This window comes from Dermacentor variabilis, chromosome 5, assembly GCF_050947875.1.
Source record: "Dermacentor variabilis isolate Ectoservices chromosome 5, ASM5094787v1, whole genome shotgun sequence".
In the NCBI taxonomy this organism is placed as follows: Eukaryota; Metazoa; Arthropoda; class Arachnida; order Ixodida; family Ixodidae; genus Dermacentor; species Dermacentor variabilis.
The window spans coordinates 48,037,105-48,061,927 of record NC_134572.1 but is presented as its reverse complement, the minus strand read 5'-3'; the positions used below and the strand labels follow the sequence as shown (position 1 = coordinate 48,061,927).

Genomic DNA, 24,823 nt, shown 5'->3' with positions numbered 1-24,823 from the left:
GATACCAGGAAATAATAACAAGTGAATATGGAGAGAAAAATTACTTCTTAATTTTAATGTTTTGGAGAGTGCAGAGCAAGCTAATGAACGAAAGCAAGCCAACCATGTAGTTCCATCTAAAGCAAGACGCTTTAACCAGCGTGCTTTAGATATATACGTACTTGCAAATTTAATCACTCCTTTACATGCTCATGCCCACAAATGATTTGTATGCGTACATGAAATCGCCCCATTTGAAATGCTGATTTACTTAAGTGTATACTTATCGTAGAGCTTGCATGGCATACAAATTCTGCATGCAGTAATTTACCGTTGACTCGAAAATGTTGTGTCTTCAGCACTCATTGAAAACAGAAGCGTCAGAAAGAGGCTAGTCGCACTGTTCATCTGTCGGTTCGAATCGTATTCAATATATAACGTGACTTTCACTCCGAGCAGTTCTTTAATGCAAGGTTGGAAGGCTGCTCTACAGGCAACTACACCTCGATCGTCTACCGCGACTCCTTGAAATTATTAATAGTTATTTGAGATAAAACAATTATTTTTCCTTACCAAGACTCACAGCAGCAATTGACAACAGAATTAGCGCGATAGTCGCTAATAGGATTATTTGTTTGCCCTTACTTTTCATTTCATGTCGGCAAAACTTGTTCCGGTTTCCGGAAAAAAAAAAGAGCAAACAGCAACTCATTGTGTTCTTAATAATCTTCTATTTCTTCCTCAACATCCTGATGCAACGCACATAGCAAAGATGTCACCATCCGGCTGGTATTCAGAACACTGCCGCCGACCGCGCTGCTAAATCGTCTTCGGGCGTGCCAATACCCAGAAGGCGAATTTTGCATGTTTTACCCAAGTCTAGCCGTCGTGAAAAACTCCGTGAGTGGTAAGTTGACCATTTTTCTGCAGCTCTCGGCAATATGTCTTTGTATAGATATGCTACCCTGGCAATGCATGTTTACGTATTCACAGTTATATTCAGTCATATTCCTATGTTATGAGCCTAGGAAGTTCAGTGGAATGAAAAAAAAAATCGGTGTATTCATGTTGCGAGTAGTCACCAAAAGGAGGTGCAACGTTTAAGTCGCTGGCGTAGCTATGCTTAGTGATCGAAAATAATTGCGCCACGCTAAAATGCACAAATGTCTGTACATAAAAAGCATGTGCATGGAATAGAGAAAGGGCCAGAAAAACATGGAACCAAGTACAGGATTACCGGACGTACAAGTACACAGCCTATAGTCATCAGAAAGAAAGGAAGAGGAAAGGTGAGTTAATTTGATGGAAAGGACGGGATAAAAAAAAAGGTCCGTTGAGATTTACAAAGCTGACACGCAAGAAATGAGGAAAGAAAAGGAACACAAAGGGCACTGCTTTCATCTGGGCAGAGCAGATCTGGCTGCCTTAGCACAGAAACATACGAAAGCAAATATTCGCAATAGGATGAGGCATGTCTCTCCTGGAGGAAAAAAATCTGGAGATGACTCAGCACATTGCGATAAAATGCCAAGATATTCACCCAGCCACGATCACAGGAATCGTCGACCTTCCAGGAGCGCCAAGTTTCAAAGTTGCTACGAACGTTAACTGGCCAGCGGTCGAAATGAGCAAGGTACGCTCAAAAAATTCCTGAATAAGAAAGCATGGAAGAGATGGAACCGAGCCGTTACAGGCATAGGTCACTTTACGATGACAGCAGATGTACAGTTTAAAAATGAAATAGCGATAGGCAAAATACTGCACTGTCGTAGATGTACTAAAACCTGATTAGCTCAAGCAAACTAGGTCACTATCTTCCGGCGCACTGTTTCAAAGGGAATGCCATTAGACAACAACACCAACAATCATCTTTGTTTCGATGAGAAGTCCCTAATACAGGGACGCCCTAGATGGCGGTGGTTAGTTTACGTCCAGTAAGGTAGCTGTGAATGCTTTACAGATGTCAAAATTGAGGACCTATGTGCCGGAGTGCTGAAGAGAGTGGAGATGGAGTACAGAGGAACGAACAAGTGCATCCAAGACGGGCACATGGTTTCGTTCAAGTGCGCGGAAGGATACGAGGAAAAAGAAGTTGTTCAGACGGGACGCTTGAGCCGCTCCATGTGTGAAAGTAAGTCCTCGCCTCGCCCCCCCCCCTTCCCCCGTTTCCCCCCTTTACCTGTGTCTGTAGTGTAAACAATTCTTAGCCCCGATCTTTTCGGGTACAAATCTGTGGTGCAAGGTTTTCATGTTTCATTGCTGCAAGAAGCACGCACAAACTTAACGAATACTGCACATGGTTCGCCATATTAAACTTGCTTATGTTCATAGGTGTGCCGGGCTTAGTTTTTGTTGTGCTTCGTAGTGCTTGCAGCGATCATGCTTAGTGTGAAGCGAGTCGGTGGGATGTCCAGTAAAAATGCAAAGGCATACGTTTAGTGGCGGGAGGATCCTGGAACTTGAAATTTGTTTTGGTTCATTTACAAAGAGAAAAAAGAACCATGAAGAGCAAGGCTAAACGTGTCATTCACACCTGACCAAGGTCTGCCCTCCCAAAACACTGCACTGACCACGAAGGCGACCGACGAACGAACGCCGTAGTTTAGCTGCCAGGTACAGACAACCGATAAACGCGTTTGAACTGGTTCGCGACCGTTCTTAGCCTCGTATTCGAATACGACCCTCGACTCGAGGCTATTCCTCCACTCCACAGATTGGAGCAATACGCCGCTGCTCGACTAATAATGTGGCTACGCTTCTTAGGAATTGTCGTGAATGGTCATGAAGCGCAGTGACCACTTCTTCCTAGGGGTGGCCTGGCTGTCTGCTTTCTGTAAAGCCCCTTAAACTTCGTAAAGTAGCGCCACGCTTTGAAGAATGCCGCCTCCTCCTCGCGCGCACTGGTGAGGACGATGCCGCGTCGCTATTGGCCTAATAGTATCACGTGGGCCCTCGCGACGTGCTTCAGCGCCATTTTCGCTAGAGGAGCGTCTACGGAGTGGCGAGGATCACATGTTGGCGCCGTTGCTACGCTCGGGTGGTGTAGGGGGCGCCATGGTCGAGGAGAGAGCGTGAAAGAGAGGAGAAACGACGAGGAGTGAAGGCGGAGGAGGAGAGTGTCACTACTTTACGAAGTTTAAGGGGCTTTAATTTCTTGAGCTAGGAGAGGGAGGAGCTCCTGAGAGGCTCAGGAGAGGATCGTTCTAGAATACAGGGAGAAGTCTCCATGATGGCGCCCTCAGCACGGACAGTGCTAGGAAAATTATGACAGATTTGAGGGGTTGTGCGACTAAATGAATATGCGGAGTCATTTGGTGGAAATATTCCTTTCACAAAATACACCTTTTTTTTCTTTTTTTTTTAACAGGCAGCACTGGTGGCTCAAGCACTACGTCTTTCAGCTCAGTGCTGTCGACTGGCTGCGCTGCTTTGCTCATCGCTTTGCATTCGATCTAATGTATGCAAATAAACATATTGGACCGCTGCGGAGTGGGCGTGTTGCAGCTTTCTTCACCGCCGCAGCTTGGTGTGTTAGCTCAGTGCTTGTTGCATGTGCGCTTGCTTGTAACAGCAGCGACACTACTTCAAATGATTTGGATATATCTGACAGAGACTTTGTACCATTAGTGCCTTACAAGATGAGCTCTATTTTCAGTGAAAGAGATCACCTGCATTTTTTGTGTGCCAGTTATGTCCAGCCATTTCTGGCGTCGACCGCCAACGCCAACTATCGGTAGCAGGAGTGGAGGGTAAGAGAGAGGGAGATGCTGTATGTAATGCAAGTACGAGATGTTTCTGTGGCTGCCGGCCCAGCATACTGCTCCAGGTGTTGGGTGAAAGATATAGTTTAAACAGTGATCCGACAAATTCGTAGACGGCACATGCACCTATACAACCGTACACTCAAACAGGTCATAAATGAGTCTAGTCCCTCAATGTATAACTTCGCTTATAAATTTACTGTAGCGCAATACTTCTTTATGCAATGAAATCGTTTCAGTGATCTAACTTATAATATATCCTCTCGCCGAGCGACAACTCTAATTCGAGAACCTTTTCTATGTTCTATGGCCCCGTTTTGTACTTATAAAGCTCCATAGTGATGTACTTAAAAAATTTGTGGCAGAGAACAGCACTTTCAAGCTTTCAACGCATTTCATTGATTCGACTACTAAGATAAACAGAGCAATAAATGGGGCTAGTTGGTTTTTGTTAATTGTAAGAACGCGCTGACTTGAATGCCCAGCACGAATAACAGAGAGATATGCACATGGTCAATTATACATATACAATTAAAAAGAAGGTTAAAAATGTGCGCCATATAAGGGTGAAGTCAAGTGATAATTTGCGCAAGCACCATGTGTAAAGAACGTTTCATTAATAATTTATTTTTTCAACTACTACTAATCCCAACCATATAAGTTCTGGCCGGAGTAGTACAAACAATAGCAGAAATACAAATAGAATACAATTATAAAATATGTTCGTTAAGATAGTCAAGGAAAACGTAAAAACAAGATAAGTATACATACATGTTCGTCAAGAAAAAAAAAACGTCAAGTACACCTCGTAGTTCTGGAACGCACTGGAATTTCTCCAACTCATTTTGTTCGGCTATATCGGCGTCATGTTCATTACACTCAGCTACTCCTCGAGGCAAGGAATACTTAAATGTATTATTTGGGTATTTAAATGGAGCTAATGTAAATGGATATCAGCGCCGAGTAGCATATCAAGAACACGTATCATAGTTCAGTACATGCTTGGTTACCTTAATAATTTCAATTTGCACACTCAATTTCTCTCGGAAATTCAGTTCAAGTTAACTTTGTCAGTAGATTCGAAATTGGTGCTTGTCCATAAAGCTATTCGAAATTAAAAATAAATCGTACTTCCTTATTTTGTAGTCTATTTAATTTGTTGACATGATTTTTGTTAAAGCGTCCGGAACAAACTTAGTATAATGAAGGATAGTTATTACAAAATATTTATACGCAAGAGGGTTAGTGTGACCTGAAGCATTACGAAGGGAATGCTTCAGGAAATAAAGCTTAGACATTGCGTTACATGTGTGGCCACACATGTGCAGGTCATAAATGCCAGGTTCTCTAGCCGAGTGCCATTAATGCGGTATAACCGGGCTCAGATTGGCCCACCTTGACTAATCAAATAGGGCCCCACCGTAGGTTAAATGAGGCGTACAACTCCTGCGGGACCCGCCGTGGTTGCTCAGTGGCTATGGTGTTAGACTGCTGAGCACGAGGTCGCGGGATCGGACCCCGGCCACGGCGGCCGCATTTCGATGGAGGCGAAATGCGAAAACACCCGTGTACTTAGAATTTGGTGCACGTTAAAGAACCCCAGGTGGTCGAAATTTTCGGAGTCCTCCACTACGGCGTGCATAATCAGAAAGTGGTTTTGTCACGCAAAACCCCATAATGCAATTTTTAATTTAACTCCTGCGAGGACGGTAGAGTATCCGTCTCCAGTGCAAGAGGACCGTGATTCAAATCCCGGTGCCGCGCAATTCTCCACCGGAAAATACAAAAAAAGAACGTGTGTTGAGAAAATTGCACAAACAGGCCTGGAGTGCGGCCTGATCCCGGTGACCAGAACCGGTAACGCACTCTCTCACCAGAGCAGGATTGGCCACCCTGGTGCAGTACTTGGCCACAACCGCCTATATGAATACAACAATCAAACCCCGGCCCTCAGTCCCCAGCAGCCGCGAAGCAACTGACCACGGCGGCGGTCAGATCTGTGACGCTGCAGAGGGTGCTAAGAATACCTGGCTCCGGACAGGCCGCCATTGGAATCTGAACCTGGCAACGTTTAACGTTAGAACGCTATCTAGTGAGACGAGTCTAGCAGTGTTATTGGAGGAATTAGAGGGCAGTAAATGGGATATAATAGGGCTCAGTGAGGTTAGGAGGACAAAAGAAGCATATACAGTGCTAAAAAGCGGGCATGTACTGTGTTACCGGGGCTTAGCAGAGAGACGAGAACTAGCAGTCGGATTCCTGATTAATAAGGTAATAGCTGGTACCATACAGGAATTCTATAGCATTAACGAGAGGGTGGCAGGTCTTGTTGTGAAACTTAATAAGAGGTACAAATTGAAGGTGGTACAAGTCTATGCCCCTACATGCAGTCATGATGACCAGGAAGTCGAAAGCTTTTATGAAGACGTGGAATCGGCGATGGGTAAAGTCAAAACAAAATACACTATACTGATGGGCGACTTCAATGCCAGGGTAGGCAAGAAGCAGGCTGGAGACAAGTCAGTGGGGAAATATGGCATAGGCTCTAGGAATAGCAGAGGAGAATTATTAGTAGAGTTTGCAGAACAGAATAATATGCGGATAATGAACACCTTTTTCCGCAAGCGGGTTAGTCGAAAGTGGACGTGGAGGAGCCCGAATGGTGAGACTAGAAATGAAATCGACTTCATACTCTGCGCGAACCCTGGCATCATACAAGATGTAGACGTGCTCGGCAAGGTACGCTGCAGTGACCATAGGATGGTAAGAACTCGAATTAGCCTAGACTTGAGGAGGGAACGGAAGAAACTGGTACACAAGAAGCCAATCAATGAGTTAGCGGTAAGAGGGAAACTAGAGGAATTCCGGATCAAGCTACAGAACAGGTACTCGGCTTTAACTCAGGAAGAGGACTTTAGTGTTGCAGCAATGAACGACAATCTCATGGGCATCATTAAGGAGTGCGCAATAGAAGTCGGTGGTAACGCCGTTATACAGGAAACCAGTAAGCTATCGCAGGAGACGAAAGATCTGATCAAGAAACGCCAATGTATGAAAGCCTCTAACCCTACAGCTAGAATAGAACTGGCAGAACTTTCTAAGTTAATCAACAAGCGTAAGACAGCGGACATCAGAAACTATAATATGGATAGAATTGAACAGGCTCTCAGGAACGGAGGAAGCCTAAAAACAGTGAAGAAGAAACTAGGAACAGGCAAGAATCAGATGTGTGCGTTAAGAGACAAAGCCGGCAATATCGTTACTAATATGGATGAGATAGTTCAAGTGGCTGAGGAGTTCTATAGAGATTTATACAGTACCAGTGGCACCCACGACGATAGTGGAAGAGAGAATAGCCTAGAGGAATTCGAAATCCCACAGGTAACGCCAGAAGAAGTAAAGAAAGCCTTAGGAGCTATGCAAAGGGGGAAGGCAGCTGGGGAGGATCAGGTAACAGCAGATTTGTTGAAGGATGGTGGTCAGATTGTTCTAGAGAAACTGGCCACCCTGTATACGCAATGCCTCATAACCTCGAGCGTACCGGAATCTTGGAAGAACGCTAACATAATCCTAATCCATAAGGAAGGGGACGCCAAAGACTTGAAAAATTATAGACCGATCAGCTTACTGTCCGTTGCCTACAAAGTATTTACTAAGGTAATCGCAAATCGAATCAGGAACACCTTAGACTTCTGTCAACCAAAGGACCAGGCAGGATTCCGTAAAGGCTACTCAACAATAGACCATATTCACACTGTCAATCAAGTGATAGAGAAATGTGCAGAATATAACCAACCCTTATATATAGCTTTCATTGATTACAAGAAAGCGTTTGATTCAGTCGAAACCTCAGCAGTCATGGAGGCATTACGGAATCAGGGTGTAGATGAGCCATATTTAAAAATACTGGAAGACATCTATAGCGGCTCCACAGCCACCGTAGTCCTCCACAAAGAAAGCAACAATATCCCTATAAAGAAAGGCGTCAGACAGGGAGATACGATATCTCCAATGCTATTCACAGCATGTTTACAGGAGGTATTCAGAGGCCTGGAGTGGGAAGAATTGGGGATAAAAGTTGATGGAGAATACCTTAGCAACTTGCGATTCGCTGATGATATTGCCTTGCTTAGTAACTCAGGAGACCAATGCATGCTCACTGACCTGGAGAGGCAAAGCAAAAGGGTGGGTCTGAAAATTAATCTGCAGAAAACTAAAGTATTGTTTAACAGTCTCGGAAGAGAACAGCAGTTTACGATAGGTAGCGAAGCACTGGAAGTGGTAAGGGAATACATCTACTTAGGGCAGGTAGTGACCACGGATCGGGATCATGAGACTGAAATAACCAGAAGAATAAGAATGGGCTGGGGTGCGTTTGGCAGGCATTCTCAAATCATGAACAGCAGGTTGCCACTATCCCTCAAAAGGAAAGTGTATAACAGCTGTGTGTTACCAGTACTCACATATGGGGCAGAAACCTGGAGGCTTACGAAAAGGGTTCTGCTGAAATTGAGGACGACGCAACGAGCTATGGAAAGAAGAATGATGGGTGTAACGTTAAGGGATAAGAAAAGAGCAGATTGGGTGAGGCAACAAACGCGGGTAAACGACATCTTAGTTGAAATCAAGAAAAAGAAATGGGCATGGGCAGGACATGTAATGAGGAGGGAAGATAACCGATGGTCATTAAGGGTTACGGACTGGATTCCAAGGGAAGGGAAGCGTAGCAGGGGGCGGCCGAAAGTTAGGTGGGCGGATGTAATTAAGACGTTTGCAGGGACAACATGGCCACAATTAGTACATGACCGGGGTAGTTGGAGAAGTATGGGAGAGGCCTTTGCCCTGCAGTGGGCGTAACTAGGCTGATGATGATGATGATATTAGACATGGGAGCAATACGACATTTAGCAATACGACATTACGACAATTAGACGTCGTATTGATGTATTGAGGTATTGAGAAACTGAGGTATTTGAAATCCTTAACACGAGACAGTAGGATTCAATTTGCTATGTAATAAAAGGTTAAAAATTGTTTTTTTTTTGGCACTGACATAATTGCACATTTCTCAGACTTCACAGACACCTGCCATTACATCACTTTATCTACTTTTGATTGAAGGTATTGCTGCTCCTGAACAGAGTTTATCTCTGAATATACCGCGAAATAACCAGCAGACATTCTGAACTGAACCATCATATCATGAACACTATGATTGATGTAAATAAGGAATAATATTCGCCGAAACATTGAACTCTGTAGTACCCCTGAGACCCGCTGTAACTTTTTCGAGGTTGTATTATTAAACGGGACCTTACTGCTGCCTTGGAGCAGAATTCAACTCTATCCAGTTACCGAGGTATGCATCCTTTAATGTACGTTGTGGTGTGAGAGGCAGTTTATCATGACAAATCTTACGGAATGTTCAGGCAATGTCGAAGAAAATTGCTTCTATTTGTGTATGACTGTTAATAGCTAGCAATGGGTTATTTCAACGAGCTGAATTGAGGTAGGAGAACTACTAGACCCCTCCTGAGATGGAGACATAAGTGAATGCTGATCTAAAAAAAGGTACATGTTTACGAATAATATGTACCAGTAATTTGCAGCATGTACGGTCAACCACAAAGGTTTACGGACCACGGTATCTCAGAAAACGTTCAATTTCCGAGCAGCCTGTAATAGTAGTCAGTAAAACCGAATATTACAACGTTGTCCACATATACTAGCAGAGAATGTAAATGCAAATACTAGGCTGCGCAAATGTTCAACTTTTTCTCAGATCTCGTGTTCCGTAAAATTTTGTCGTTATGTGAACTACCGCCTAAAATATTGGGCGGTAGTTCGTGATAATCTATTCTCACGTTGCTTCAATAGTGGTTGAATGTTATAATGAGCCCAATCAACAGGTAACGCACCAGTAGAAAGTGATTCAACAAATACAGGCAAAAGTAATCTTGAGGTCGATTCTGCAAACCACTTCAGAAAAGAGTATGTTGTCTAGACCAACAGATTTCCGCTCTTTTATTTGTAGAATAAAAACACCGGCTTCCGAGGTTTCAAAACCAACATATGGGGGAATTGTATTATATTTAAGAAAATCTAGTCTTGCACCATTATAATGCATGAATACAGATTCAATGTGCCGATTAAAATCATTAGAAATGGCGCTTGCATCCGCTGTGGACAGGCTATTTATAATAGCGGTGTTACTATATCACGTCCTAGGAGTTATAGCCTGCAAAATCGTGTGGGTGATTCTTTCATAAGATTGCCTGAACGAACTTGAGAAAAGTTCCCTCGTCTATTGCGGGGTGGAGGGGGGGGGGCGAACTGCAGGGCCCCAAGAAGCAACGGGGAAACCAAAGCTGAAACCAGGACTAGTCCATGAATTTGGGGCTAGGGTGTATAATTTCGCAGACAGCCGATCTCGTATGCGATCAACCCCGGCACGCTTTCGCTTGGGCGTTTCTTACCCAAGGTCTGCCCTGGTTCCAGCTTTCATACCCACAGTTGCCTTTTGGGACTCGGGAGACCTTGCAACACTCGCTTTATTATAATATTCGGTGATCGCCTCAGGGCTCCACTTGCCGGCACTAGCTTTATTTTTGCATAACGAATGATCTTACTTAAGCAGATCCACAATGTCGGACTACATGTAAGCTCCTTGCCAATTTTCGTACAATTATAGGTGGAAAAAAGCTGTACACATGACGCTGAGTTTTCATTGCACTGGCCATTCCTTTGCGAGCTGAGTCGCAGAGCATTTATTTTTCAGGGCCATGTGGACAGGCCGATGCTGAGATGTGTTCGTCGATCTTGGGCAAATGCGTAGACGAGTCCGGCGGGGCCAGATGCTCCTGCCCCGAGTCGTTTGAGTGGAATGCAAATGAGAAGGCTTGTTTTCTGGGTATGGAGGCACTTCTTTATCTGACTTTACTGCTTGGAGGTCTGGCATCGCACTGCGAAACCCTTCGCATCTTAAGGTGTAAAATCAAATCATTGATGGCAACGATTTTTTTTTTTGCGATTCTTGTGACAAGTAAATATAACGACATGAAAGTGTAAGACACGAAAACTGCGCCAAGGAAACTATAATGACTATCGCTATCAAACATATCATGTCGGGTATTTAGGTGCACACAAAATGACCAGAAAAGTAGTTTTCGACTACTTTTCTCCTCACAGGCGTATTTGAGCTGACTGTCGCGTATCGAGTTATTTTTCTATAGCCTCAAAGGTAAGGTTCTTTGCCTTGTGGCAAACCAACACCACTGAGGGTACATATATATATATATATATATATATTAAATCTGTGCTGGACGTAGTCCCTAGATTTCTTCTTAAAGAAAATTAACTTTCTTAGGCAGCACACAGGATTATCTGTCTCATTTACTTATCACTCAAGGCTCCGAAGTTTTGTAAGTAGTGAGGTCATAATAGGTTCTACGTTTATTACGCGCGTATTCTTATCCGTCTTTATCAGCTGATCGCTTTTGATAAGGTAAGTTCGAATATTTTATTTCTTCGTTGCATTTTTGCGCAGCGGTTCTAAAACTAGAAACTATGCATAGATACAATATGACTAGAAGTTCCCGTGATCTGTCAACAACACCCGTTTTTCCACGATTCCCTCACGCAGAGCACGTGTATTGGTACAGCGTGTCTTTCAAGATAGCGAACGCTTCGAGAACGGCACAGTACAGCGTAGACGACTGCACCGACAAGAAGAACAACGTAGAATCAGCTGTAAGTACGCTACAAGGAATCTCTCTCTTTGCTTCTTAACTGTAACCCAAGGAATGATGTACCTCATCGCGCTTTACATATCGAAAGCAAGGGCTTTCCATGACGCCGTAAGAGGGGTGTTGGGAAACGTTTAGCCATTGAGACTTGTTTTGTGAAGGATAAGATAGCGCAATACGGCGGAGAGAGAGCAAAAGCAAACAGCAGCGCTAGCACTTAGCACTCATGTTCGCTGTGTTGTATATCACGCAATGTTATTTGTGACAATGCTACAGCAACTGACATGCACTTCTGCACTCATTATGCTTATGTATCGTCAACCTAAATAACTCTGGACGGACATTTCTTCCCTTCTCTTTTTCTTTCTTTTTCTTTCTTTCTTTCTTTCGTTATTTCTTTCTTTCTTCCATGCTTTCTTTCTTTCTTTTGCTTTCCAACAGGGGCGAAATGCGGCTGCTCCAGCCGTGTCGTCATGCTTGGCACCAGAACGCGAAACGCGAAATAATGCTCGGGCTCTTTACGAATAAGTAAAACAAATCACAAGGTGCAGTACTTGTGGACGACTATGTAACTAATGTTCACTCGTTTTGCGAATTAACTGTACAAACTGGGGCGTTGCCTTTGTGTACGTAAACGTTTCATTTAGTAAATTTGCATAAATCTTATCATTTGAATGTTCATATGAATCATAATGAATAAGTATTTAAATAAATATTTAATCAGTAATTTAATCATCAGCATGGAGCTTTCATTGGCTACCACTTCATGGCTTCGCCTGGGTCGGTCGGTCGCTGGTCGGTTTCCTGCCATGTAGATTCGCATTCACCTTAAAAACAATGAAACGCGTCCAGCCACAGGATTCGAACCTCAAACCCCTGGTGGCAACCCGATGCTTTGTCCGTTAGGCCACAACAGCACTTCTTTTAATTTATTGCATTTCAATTTGAGTAATATTATGCGAACATTGTATAAAGTGCGTCACGACAAAGAAAGGAAGAGTGTTCGGTTGCCTCGGGTTTGTTGCAAAGTCTGCAATTTGCATTCCAGGGTACATATACTCTTTTCGGGAAGAGATGTTTTAACTTTGAAGTTAGAAGTGTGTAGGTTAGAGAAAAAATGTTTTCGCTGCTGGCTCTATACACATTTTACGGACACGGCAAAGAATATTTTGACAAAATAGATACAAATACGCTTTATCGCACGTTGGCTAGTTACGGTTTCATACGTATAAGTAATGAATGAAACCGTAACTAGGCTGGCTTCAGAAGCAGCAGTTGAAATGGAGGAAAGCACAAAGAATGAAAGTGTCGAACTCACGGGATCAGATAGAATTCGCGGAACTGTAACAACTAATCAACAAGGAGAAAATAAGAGATATTCGAAATTATCACGTGAGAAAGAGTGAGGAAACAGTAAAATTGCACTCAGCATGAAATGAGTGAGAAGGAAGCTTGCCATAGGACAAACCAGAATGTATGCACTGAAAGATAAGCAGGATAATATCATCAGCGATCTAGAAGATATAGCTAAAGCAGCGGAATAATTCAATACTGACCTCTACAGTACACGGTACAGCCACGATGCTTCTTTTCGAAGTAATAATGAACAGGTTACAGAGACGCATTCCATAACTAGCGATGAAGTTAGAAGAGCCTTGCACGACATGAAACGAGGGAAAGCGGCAGGAGAAGGCGGAATAACAGTCGATTTAATCAAACATGGAGGAAACATCATGCTTGAAAAGTTTGTGCCCCTTTATACGAACTGTCTATCGACTTCAAGGGTCCCAGAAAACTGGAGGAATGCCAACATTATACTAATCCACAACAAAGGAGACGTTAAAGAATTGAAAAATTATAGGTCCATTATAGCTTACTTCCAATATTATGTAAAATATTCACCAAGCTAATCTCCAAAAGAATAAGGGCAACACTGGACTTTAGTCAACCAAGGAAGCGGGCAGGTTTCAGGAAGGGATACTCTACAATGAATCACATCCATGCCATCAATCAGGTAATCGAGAAATCGGCAGAGTACAATCAGCCTCTCTAAATGGCTTTTGTGGAAAATGAAAAGGCATTTAATAATAGAGATAGCAGCAGTCAGAGTCATTACCTAATCAAGGAGTGCAAACTGCTTACGTAAATATCTTGGAAAATATCTACAGAGATTCCACAGCTACCTTAATTCTACACAAGTAGGAAGATACCGATAAAGAAGAGGGTCAGACAAGGAGACCCAATCTCTCCAATGCTATTTGCTGCATGCTTGGAAGAAGCATTCAAGCTATTAAACTGGTAAGGCTTAGAAGTAAGGATCCACGGCGAGTATACTCGGGAACCTTCGATTTGGAGATGACATTGTTCTATTCAGCAAAACTGAAAACGAATTACAACAAACGATTGAGGACCTTAACATAGAGAGTGCGAGAGTGGGGCTGAAGATTAATATGCAGAAGACAAAGATACTGATCAATAGCCGGACAAGAGAACAAGAGTTCAGGATCGCCAGTCAGCCTCTAGAGTCTGTGAAGAAGTACGTTTACCAAAGTCAATTACTCACAGGAGACCCCGACCATGAAAAGGAGACTTAAAGCATAAAAATTGGTTGGAACGCAGATCCTGACTGGAAACTTACGATCATCATTGAAAAGAAAAGTGTACAATCAGTGTATTCTATTGGTGCTAACATACGGGGCAGAAACTTGGAGTCTGACAAAGAAGCTCGAAAACAACTTAAGGACTGCGCAATGAGCGATGGAACGAAGTATGTTAGACATAAAGTTTAGAGACAGGAAGAGAGCGGTGTGGATCAGATAGCGAACAAGGATAGCCGATATTCTAATTGACATTGAGATAAAGAAATGGGGATGGGCAGGTAGTGTAATGCGTAGGTTAGATAACCGGTAGACCATTAGGGTTACAGAATGGGTGCAAAAAGAAGGGAAGCGCAGTCGAGGATGGCAGAAGACTAAGTAGGGTGATGAAATTGAGAAATTCACAGGCGCTAGTTGGAATACGTTGGCGCAGGAGAGGGGTAATTGGAGATCGCCGGGAGAGGCCTTCGTCTTGCAGTGGACATAAAATAAGCTGACGATAAAGGTGATGGTTCATATGAAGTGTTATGAACAAGTGCTACATTTAGCGACGTTAGATTAATGCTAAACAAATATTGTACAGGAAACATGGCTGTTAAATATGAGACAGTGTGGACAGTTCCATTCAGGAAGCCCCATAAAGGCAATTCTTGAACACAGTTTGTTTTTCTCAGGACAAAATAAAAAGGAGGTGTGAAGCAAGACGCGTTCGATTAAATGCAAGAAGGAACGAATGGCGGACAATTTTTAAAATAAGATACTACTATTACAAATTGTTGCATAAACAAATGCACAAAACTGAGGTCTCCCTTTTCAGGTGGTGAAATAAGGTTGTCCTTTCTCATGGTTTCCTGTGGTGAACGCCAAATAAAACATGCGAATATTCTATGAAATGACCCGAACATGCCATAACCTTACGTACACTTCTCTCTTACCAACACCACCTAGCTATGTGCGATGATCCCAGCGTATTTATGAATTATGATTCTCATACTATGGCAGATACCCACAACAGGGGATCGGCTAAGAAGCATGCCCGCGGGTTGACTACGATGATAATTTTCACACATTGCCACAAGCCCACAACGCCATGTCGTGCCAACGCTGACTAGCTTTTTGATATGATTGACGCGTGCTGATGATGATCATGATTTCCACAGTATGGCACGTACCCACAAAGGCGGACTGGCAAAGACGCGACCATTATATTTCAGATAACGAAAAAAAATCAACAAACGCGCCTGTGTAAAATACGTGCCACGGCGTAGCACGCCTACGCCAGAGCACACCGATTTCTCGTAGAACGAAATGGGGAAATTTGGAGCATTTCGTTGACCGCTGCATTAAGTGTTTGTTCCACGTAGATTTCAATATTTGAGTTTGATGTGCATATTTATTTATTTATTTACTTATTTATTTATCTATTTATTTATTATTGATTAATTCACACATTAGGTACATTTGTATAAGCCTTTGTAAACGTAGTAGAGCTGCTGCAGATAAGCAAGTCTAGAATATGAGCACTTCCGTCAATCAGTGACGATACAGTACAAATGCAGGTCATCGATGATGATGCGTTCGGAGTCTCTGGATGGTGATTTATTACTATGAACATTAAATGTTAACTCCTCTCAACTTTGTTTCATGGGTTCACGCACCTCAGACAAAGGTGATAAGTGGTTGATATGACACAGCCAGACGAGGGTAGAATGACTAACACAGGGCCACACTACTTGAAATTGCATTTTTACAAAATGCTAAGGAGCACAACTTTCAAGCACGACAATTGCGAAAGTTCGCTGCGCAGGAGCGCACAAAACACACCGTTGCAACGTGTGGAGCAATCCCGTTTAAAGTTATAGTAATCTGAAGAAAAAAAATCACGTGATTCTGATGGCACGTGACTTCGCACCTCAGGCAATATTTTAATAAATGAAACTAATAAGAAATTAAAAATCTTTCTTTTTGATGCGGAGACGGTTTGCCAACCAAACACCGCCAGGCAGTGCCACGACAGAATCTCCTGATTGTCAACGCGTACACGTCATGCACTTATTCATTCATTCATTCATTCATTCATTCATTCATTCATTCATTCATTCATTCATTCATTCATTCATTCATTTATTTATTTATTATTAGCTCTTTTATTCGCGGTTTTCTTCGAATTGCTTTTATCTCTAACAAAATTTTCACTTTCTATGTTCCAGCGTATCCACATTGTTAATTGCCTTATGTTTATATATGTAATTACACCACCCGATTCATCGACAATCCCCCACTGTGAGTGCCCGCGCCACAATCACTCAGACCAGCAACAACCACCACGTTTACAATGGATACCTATCACCGAGATAAAGGTCAAACTTCAGGCCAGCTTCAGTTGCATCTTGTCTATTTTGTTTAAAATTTTCCCTCCAATTCTTTTTCGCTCTTTCTGCTTTCAAGTGCACATAGCGAAAATCCTCGCGGGAGTGACTGATAAGTTGTTTGATCTTCCGCGACCCTTATGGTCATCTGTGTTAGAATTACATATTCTAACGCACCTTGATCCTAATGGACCTGAATATTTATATGGCTGGGTAGCGGGCATAATTAAGTCGCGCACTTCTACAAATTTCCTATTCGGGCCCGAAAACTGCACTCTCAACTCGACCGTATCCGAAGTCGGCAAGGTTCTATTGGCAATAACTTCAACTTTGCAGCTTTTCGTTCTTCTGGAAGCTGTTCAAACCGGTCCTCTGATGGACCCAGAATGAAATTTACTGCCTTTCTTCGCATAGCAGAAGTATCGAAAAAAGAAATGCTGCGGCAATGCAGAAAAAAGTTACTGCCTCGCGTACGAGCGCCCCGGGCTTTTATATATCTTGATGTGACAACGCTGAAGGCAGCGTTTGCGGTGGAAATCGCTTAGCCAAAAAACAGCCGTTCAAGAGGATGGTAACAGAAACTAACCTGCACATGTCGAAGAAACTGCACAACGGTACACGCCATAACGCCGAATCCACGGCTTTCGTCCACTTTGTCGCCACAGTACACACTGTTTGGAGTTCGAACGACGAGAAGGTTGAACCTTGGGTTAAGTCAGGCCGCTCACTGGGCGTGCTTGAAAAGCGTCCGTTGACTAAAAAAAAATGCCTCGGCACACCGGCGGCGGCGGGCTCACGCTTGCCATCACCGTCTATCGCTGGCGGCTCTACTGTCACCGGTGAAAAGCGTCCTGAATACGGCAACTGAGGCTGGGCGGCAGGCCTTTATCTCAAGTACGCAAACAACTCGCACTTCACGAAAACGCACTGCGGCGAATGTCCGTGATTCCAACCCTCGCGATAGATCCTGCATGCATTCGTGCGTGCTAATGCCAGGGAAGATGCCACGTCGTCCCGAAGCAATTTTGCTGGCCTCGGCCAACTAGGGGGCGTGGTTCCGGCGCCTGTTCTACGTGAATACGGTCCCTATAACCTGCTACTACTCTAGCCTACAGAGGAAACTACATAGGGGCGGCTGGCACAACGCTGATTTCACGCCCCAGAGTTGGCGAATTTTGTCTTAGTTCACTCAGTTTAACAATGTGCTTGTCTTGGCCTAGGCGTGAAGAAATTCCTGACCTATCGCGAGCAGTAAAATCACGGATGTTTACCGCCATGTCTTTTCGCAAAGCCCGAGTTGCTTGCCTGCTTAACAGGTGAGCCGCATAACCTTCGTCAAGGGGCGGCAACGCTCGTGGTTTTCAAGCCGTGTTATGCCTATACGTGACACTGGAAAGTGTCACGTATAGAGTGAGATATCAAACCAGACGGAACAATAAAAAGCGACGCTAGAATAAAAGCGAGGCCATTGATGAAAAAAGCCGTACCAACTCTGTGTCTGAACCAGGCACCACAAATAGCCTAACCAGAAGGCTAGTAGATGGCAAGACAGAATAGATCAACTGCCATGGAGAATTACTGATACCTGTTATAACCTGAGGACGACCAGGATAAGTTCTTTACTTTGTTCATTATGTTTACAAGGGTATTTTTTTAGTTTAAGAGCTCCATATTTTCTTGCTTTTTTATATTTGATTTATCTTGTGGCTGTTGGTCAAGTTACGGTTAAGTAATTGGTTACAAATAGTATGTTAATTTAAAATTTTAATTAAATATGAAATGCCATTTTCTGCGGTCCTTTCTATGTAGGCCTCAACACAAGACTAACGAATGCTCTATCTCTTATTTATATTTTCGTTACCTTCAGTTCTGCCGGCTACAGCAGCCGTAGCAAATCATCGATCAAACCAAAATTCAGCGGCGATTCAGCGGTAAATGCGACAGAAATGCGTTGGCATCACGTCGCACCTCTTTGAGGTCCTGGATCCATGGTTGAAACCGCGTTCACCACATTGGAATGTTGTTCATTAGCTCACTCGACACACATCCTGCCTCTTCAAGGAGAGAAGTGCAACTGATTGTAGTCCCGAGCAGACCACACCATTGTCATTTGCAACATACATACATACATACATACATACATACATACATACATACATACATACATACATACATACATACATACATACATACATACATACATACATACATACATACATACATACATACATACATACATACATACATACATACATACATACATACATACATACATACATACATACATACATACATACATACATACATACATACATACATACATACATACATACATACATACATACATACATACATACATACATACATACATACATACATACATACATACATACATACATACATACATACATACATACATACATACATACATACATACATACATACATACATACATACATACATACATTTCTTTATCTATTTATTACAACTTTGACACTCCTAATGCTAACGCATTAAACGTCACACACAAGCAAAATTAACGTGCAAAGCATGTTTCATATTTCAGATGCGAAATCTTTATCGCCAGACGCTCCGAACTGTCAAGCTACTAAAGTGTTCGTAAGTGCATTCTCTTCGTGTTCCTAATTAATCCCTCTGCGGTGTCGTCAAAATAGGTTAATCTTTGCATAGTATACATGTCATTGCACAGTTTCCTTTACTTTGTTCGAACGTATTGATTATATCCGGTCGCCATTGCTTTTGCAAAGGATTATCTGCTACTATATTAGTTTATTTTATAGTCCTAGTTACTTTTGTTTTAGATTCCAATCATGAGATCTTAATACCGTGTCTCCGTAAATTCGGCGTCTCACGGAAATTATGGTTCATTTGGACGTCGTCAGGGCTTTACACAGTCCGATAATTGTACCACCGGAAGGCGATTCATCAACAGATGCGGCTCACACTCGACCGCATACGACAAATACGATTGCGCACTGAAAGGACAGTTGACAGCGTACGAGATGTGACAAACAACGCTAGCCAAGAAGTTAAGAAAATGTGAATGCAATCTATGCGGTTGAACCTTTTGTAAACCTATGCGATATTATAGGTAGAGAGGCTTTTCAACTCAGTACTTTCTTTTTTCTACAAATCAGGTATTTACTACAATAAATATTTATCTTCCTAATATTTTTGTTTCTTCCTTTACGAACGAATCAGTTTCTTGAAATTACAGTTTTGGCGCAGCCCTATGCCTATCAATTTTCTCCACAGTTAAAAATAAGGCGAAGAAAATCAAATTATGCACCACTTCCGCGTCGCAACAGCACTGTCGTCAAGCCTCTGAGAGCATCGGTTCTATCACACTCCGTTCCTTTGGGGCTGTTTAATTTAGACAATGTTGACCCACAGCCCGGCTCAGCTTTCTATATCTGGCTCAGCTTGCCCTGTAATATAATGAATTTGATGTCTTGATGCTTACACTCACACCATCGCCTTTTCAATGCACGAGGCATCTAGTATGACGACGGCCGCGATATTTTTACCTGCCGCGCTCATCCAGAGTCACGTTGGAAATAAAATAAATTCTGGTGTTTCACCTACCATAACCACGATGCGATTATAAGACACGTCGTAACGGGGGTCTCCGGATTAATTTGGACCACCTGCGGTCCTTTAACGTGCACCCAATGCTTGGCACACGGTCGTATTTGGATTTCGCCCCCATTGATATACGGCCCCCGCAACCTCGTGCTTATCAGCGCAACGCCGTATAGCTGCTAAGTAATCGCGGTGGGTAGACATTGGGCATCGAAACAGCTGTTAAGCGATAGCGATAAGCGATGTGACGACGACATAGTGCCCAGCTAACGTGTTTTGGTGCCTGAAGGCAACAATTATTGGTCTTCTGTCCCTTCCATGAAGGCAGCGCACTCGAGCAATACTGCGCCTTGATGTCGACAGCTGCGATTTCAGATACCGGTTTGAGCACTTTTCTTTTTCTTTGACAAGCCGAAAAGAAAAATGGAATGTTAATGATCAAGCAAGAGGTGGCTTTTACAAACAGTTGAATTTGATTTCTTCGGCGACGTTCTAAATGTTCTTCATTAAAACATCACAAGCATAGTATTTTAAGATATATCCAGTCAGTACTAGCTAAATAAGTTATAAGGAAAATAAAAACAGTGTCCTTGCATTCTCACGGTGACTTTCAATAACAACGTATCCGTCTTGTTCGCTGTGGGGACATGCTAATTTTTTCAAAGCCTCGATAAGGGTAGGTAGGTTTGTATAGCGAAGAACAACAATCATATATATTTTGTTTAATTCTGGGGTTTTACGTGCCAAAACCACAATAGGATTATCAGGCACGCCGTAGAGGGCGACTCCGAAAATTTCGACCACCAGGGGCTCTTCAATGTGCCCCAAAGCCCGGGACACGGGCGTTCTTTTCTTTTTTTTTTTTTTTTTACATTTAGCCCTCATCGAAATGCGGCCGACGCGGCCGGGATTTCAGTCTGCGACCTCGTGCTTAGCAGCGCAACACCATAACCACTAAGCCACCACGGCGGGTAAATAACAATCATGCGCAGTTGTGGATTGCGTAAGATGCATAACCGATTAATTTATTTTCGTGTAATGTATGAAACTGAGTCAGTAACATGACCAGTTAAATTTACTGTTGATTTACTCCTTCTGCTCTTTATTACGCGATATGCCCATTTATTGACATTCGACGCAACTGTAACATCTCGCAGGGACGAATACAAAGTGGAGCTGAACTTCAAAACGCCACAAGACCAGGCTTCCCTCGAAAAACTGCAGAGATGTGATGACACCAAAGGAGAAAATATTTGCTTTTTTCCGCCGGATTTGTACGTAGTCAACGGAAGTGTATCAGGTACTTGGTTCAAAGGGCTTTAAGATGTCATTCTCTAAAATGCTGTCTTTATTACTAATGCTCTTTCTTTTTATTTTGGCACTGTTAACAATAACCGCCACTTGGCGGTAGAATTTGCCATAAAGTTTCATACAATAATTACTAGAGGGAACTCTGGCGCTTGTGTCTACGGAAGTGGGAAGAGGGTATTCATCCAGTATTGGAATGATGCCAAGAGGAAGGATAACGTTAGGAGGGAGCATCCCGCAACGCAGTTGAAGCCAATAGTGTCATCCCAACACGTGTTGAAAACGTCAGAGCATGTAGGATACGTCAAAGCGCAGGGTAGGTTTTAGTACTTTTGATTTGATTTGAGGTTGATTTTTTTTTCACTACCAATTCGCATGGAGGAAGGAAAAAGATACTCCATGTCGGCAAATCTCGATTTTTGCCTCGTGATCTCGGCCCAAGAGGTCACGTGTTGGACTGTCTCTGAGCAAATGGACTAGCGTCACGGAGCGTTGGATTGCGTCACGGAGGCTGGCTGCGTGACGCAATGCTCTCTCCTAACTTTTTCCTTCCTTTATGGAATGATGGGTAGTGCAAGGATTTGCCTAAATTTCGTCCTTCTGGCTTCAAACGGATACGTGACTTTGTAAACTCGTCATTTCCAACGAGGTACCATGTAATGAGCGATTAAATAAATATTGTTAAGATTGTCCGATGGGAGGATTCGAGCAAAGGATCATCAGCACCATGGAGGAAGGAAAAATATCGGAGCTAGAGAGCATAACACAACGCGATTAAAGCCACACCTATCGGCCCAACACGTGACCGCAACTCAAAGTGCGCGATTTGTTTTAGTGCTCTTGCTCTGCAGGCAGAGCCACAGCAGGACAGCCGGACAAACGCGCATCTAATAAAAACTACTGGAATAGCTACTGGGAACCAAACGTCTCAGCAAATCTCGATTCTTGCTCCATGATCTCGATGCAAGAGGTTACGTCTTCGTGCACCACTGTGGCTTCGCGGAGCGTTCGTTTGTCAAAGCTGGCTGCGTGACATAATACTCCCTCCTATCTTATTCCTTCCTGCATGGCTAGCACAGAAGCCCGATATTGAAACCATTACGCCACGGACGCGTGCACCGACAAGCGGTATAGAAGGCCCGTATGAAATTCTCGCGATCAAGCCGTTGAGATGCTAGGCGCGTTTCAATTTGGCCACCTTGGCAGGCCGAACCGTTGCAATTACCAGCGATTATGCGTGTTCGCAGAGTCTTCTGCACATTAGCACACTATAGATTGCTCTGAAATTTAGGACAGCGAAGGCAGATAAAGCGTAACAAACAAAGCCGACAAGAACGTCTGAATTCGCAAGCACGAAGATCAAGCCAATCCACGTACTGCCAATCATTCCCATGGCGGCTGAACGACTGTAGCGCCAGAGTTAAATCTAGCAATTATTGCGATAAATTCTACGGAATTTGCTCGCTTGCAGAAGTGCAAAGGGAAAGCAGTTGCTCAGCAGTGCGCAGCGATGCTCAAGCGAACGCCCATATTGCGCATCACTTCTGTAAAGACGTGCATGCAGTCCGTTGTGCCGCGGGCGCAGGTCACGAGCGGTGCAGTTACGGTATGCACACCGGCGCGATGTGGACGCTCTAGAATCTACAGCGTCAGTGCGCGCAGCAAGCGCACCGCGTGGCCTACAGCGCGCTTTGGCGCGGTCAGTGCGATATATACCATGCATAGTTAGCGCCTTCGACAAACGAAAAAGAGCTCACTCACCACCCACATTGTGCGCATGCGCTGATCGCCAGGTTTCTGTATGCGTGCAACTTTCAACATCTCGAACTGTAGACGGTGGAAATTTTCTGCGATCCTGGCGTTGTCGGCGTGACGTATCCGACTTCGTCGGCAGCTGCGTAGCGAAGCTATTCACTCACAGCTGGAGTGTTTATGCCTTGAGTTCTTGCTATTTATTTATTTATTTATTTATTTATTTATTTATTTATTCCACGAAAACATCTTCTGGTAAAACGTAAACTTGTGTGGCAGTATATCTGTGTATTGGCATAGAAATGTGCGTAAATTCGTTGGAGTCGAATTTTAATCTTTTTTTTCTGTATTATAGAAAAATTTTATTATTATAGAAATAAAGGGAAAAGACGCAGGTTGTGATAAGAAGCACCGCGTGATGGCCGTATTTTAATTCCTATGACGTTGGTAAAGAATAGGCATGCCTAACGTTTTCAGACGCCTTCACTTTCTATTGCCGGCACAAGAACTTTGCAAACGAGGGCACTCGTGCATCCTCTAATGGACCGCGCACACTGCCTCCTTGCATGCCCCTTGTGCTTCACGGATACCGCAAACGACATCCAACGGAAGCGGCCTTCCTTGAGGGTTGATCTCACCTACAGACTCGGATGGTCTCAGAATGTGCGTTCATGGCCTACATTTTAGTTCAACTCCTTTCTTATATCACGGACGCCGGCTTGAATTCCCTGATATACGAAATTGATACTAACCTAGGCCCTGAGGCCACTATTTCAATCTTAAAGGCATCTACACCACCACCTTACACAAGTTTATAGAAATATGTCATCAATAAGACGCACGTTCTCACACCACCTCCGATAAATCACTGATTTATGACAGGGCGAATTATTACGGACTTCTTTTTCAGCCACTAATGAAAATGAGAGCAGCGAAAACTAATGAAAATTTTCTATTAATTTTGTTCACAGCGGTAACAGAGGAGAACCTGTGCGACACCTACCTGAAGGATGTAGCGCAGAAGTTTGGGAAGCAGTACGAATGTGTTAAGAACGAGAATTCGTACGCACTGAAGTGCACAAAAGCGTACAGCACAATGGCGTCATACGGACAGGGAGCTCTCAAGGTCGACCTTTGTGCAGGTACGATGAACCAAGAAAGTCACAGCTAAGTTTTCAAGCATTTCCTGTTGTTGTTAGATAATTAAATGAAAAGTTACAGAGTGCGTAGGCTTTTCCAGTGACTTATACCAAGCTCCTACAGCGACGTGTGCAAGAGACTACAGAGATGTACTTATTATCACTTAAAGGGCCAATAAAGGAAAACATTAAGCTAGTCTTGACTGATAACGCATTCTTTCGAAACTTTATTCTCGTTAATTCTGCTGTAATAGGTTAATAATTAGAAGATAAAATAAAGATGACAGCTTTCTTAAGTTAACTTTCCGTTGAAACTCTAGCGCCGGCATATCATTATGACGCAACAGATATAGGTTTTTTTCCTTCGTATTTCTGCTGTTGTGGCCCAATAAAAGCTCTTTAAATTATCTCTTTTAGAATGCAGTGCAGTCAATTTTTACGGATAAAAAAAATGATCTAGTTTCGAGTAATCCTTGTCAAAAGCCATGACGTCATGGCTGGCTGGTGCGGGAACATATAAGTGTGCGTTGTGTTTTCCACCCACGAGGGTCCCCGAGTGTATGTTAACAT

The 24,823-nt window shown here is 43.2% G+C and overlaps 1 protein-coding gene across 3 annotated transcripts in view; it reads left to right on the top strand.

The window, feature by feature from the left end:
• Nucleotides 1–24,823, top strand: part of LOC142582547 (glycoprotein antigen BM86-like) — a 54,080-nt gene that overhangs the window by 19,805 nt on the left and 9,452 nt on the right. For all 3 annotated transcript variants that reach the window (XM_075692393.1, XM_075692392.1, XM_075692391.1), the window contains 7 exons: nucleotides 747–886; nucleotides 1,940–2,110; nucleotides 10,519–10,650; nucleotides 11,383–11,489; nucleotides 19,018–19,070; nucleotides 21,212–21,354; nucleotides 24,086–24,256. In XM_075692393.1, coding sequence (XP_075548508.1) covers nucleotides 747–886; nucleotides 1,940–2,110; nucleotides 10,519–10,650; nucleotides 11,383–11,489; nucleotides 19,018–19,070; nucleotides 21,212–21,354; nucleotides 24,086–24,256 — 917 coding nt within the window. The remainder of the gene's footprint in view (nucleotides 1–746; nucleotides 887–1,939; nucleotides 2,111–10,518; nucleotides 10,651–11,382; nucleotides 11,490–19,017; nucleotides 19,071–21,211; nucleotides 21,355–24,085; nucleotides 24,257–24,823) is intronic.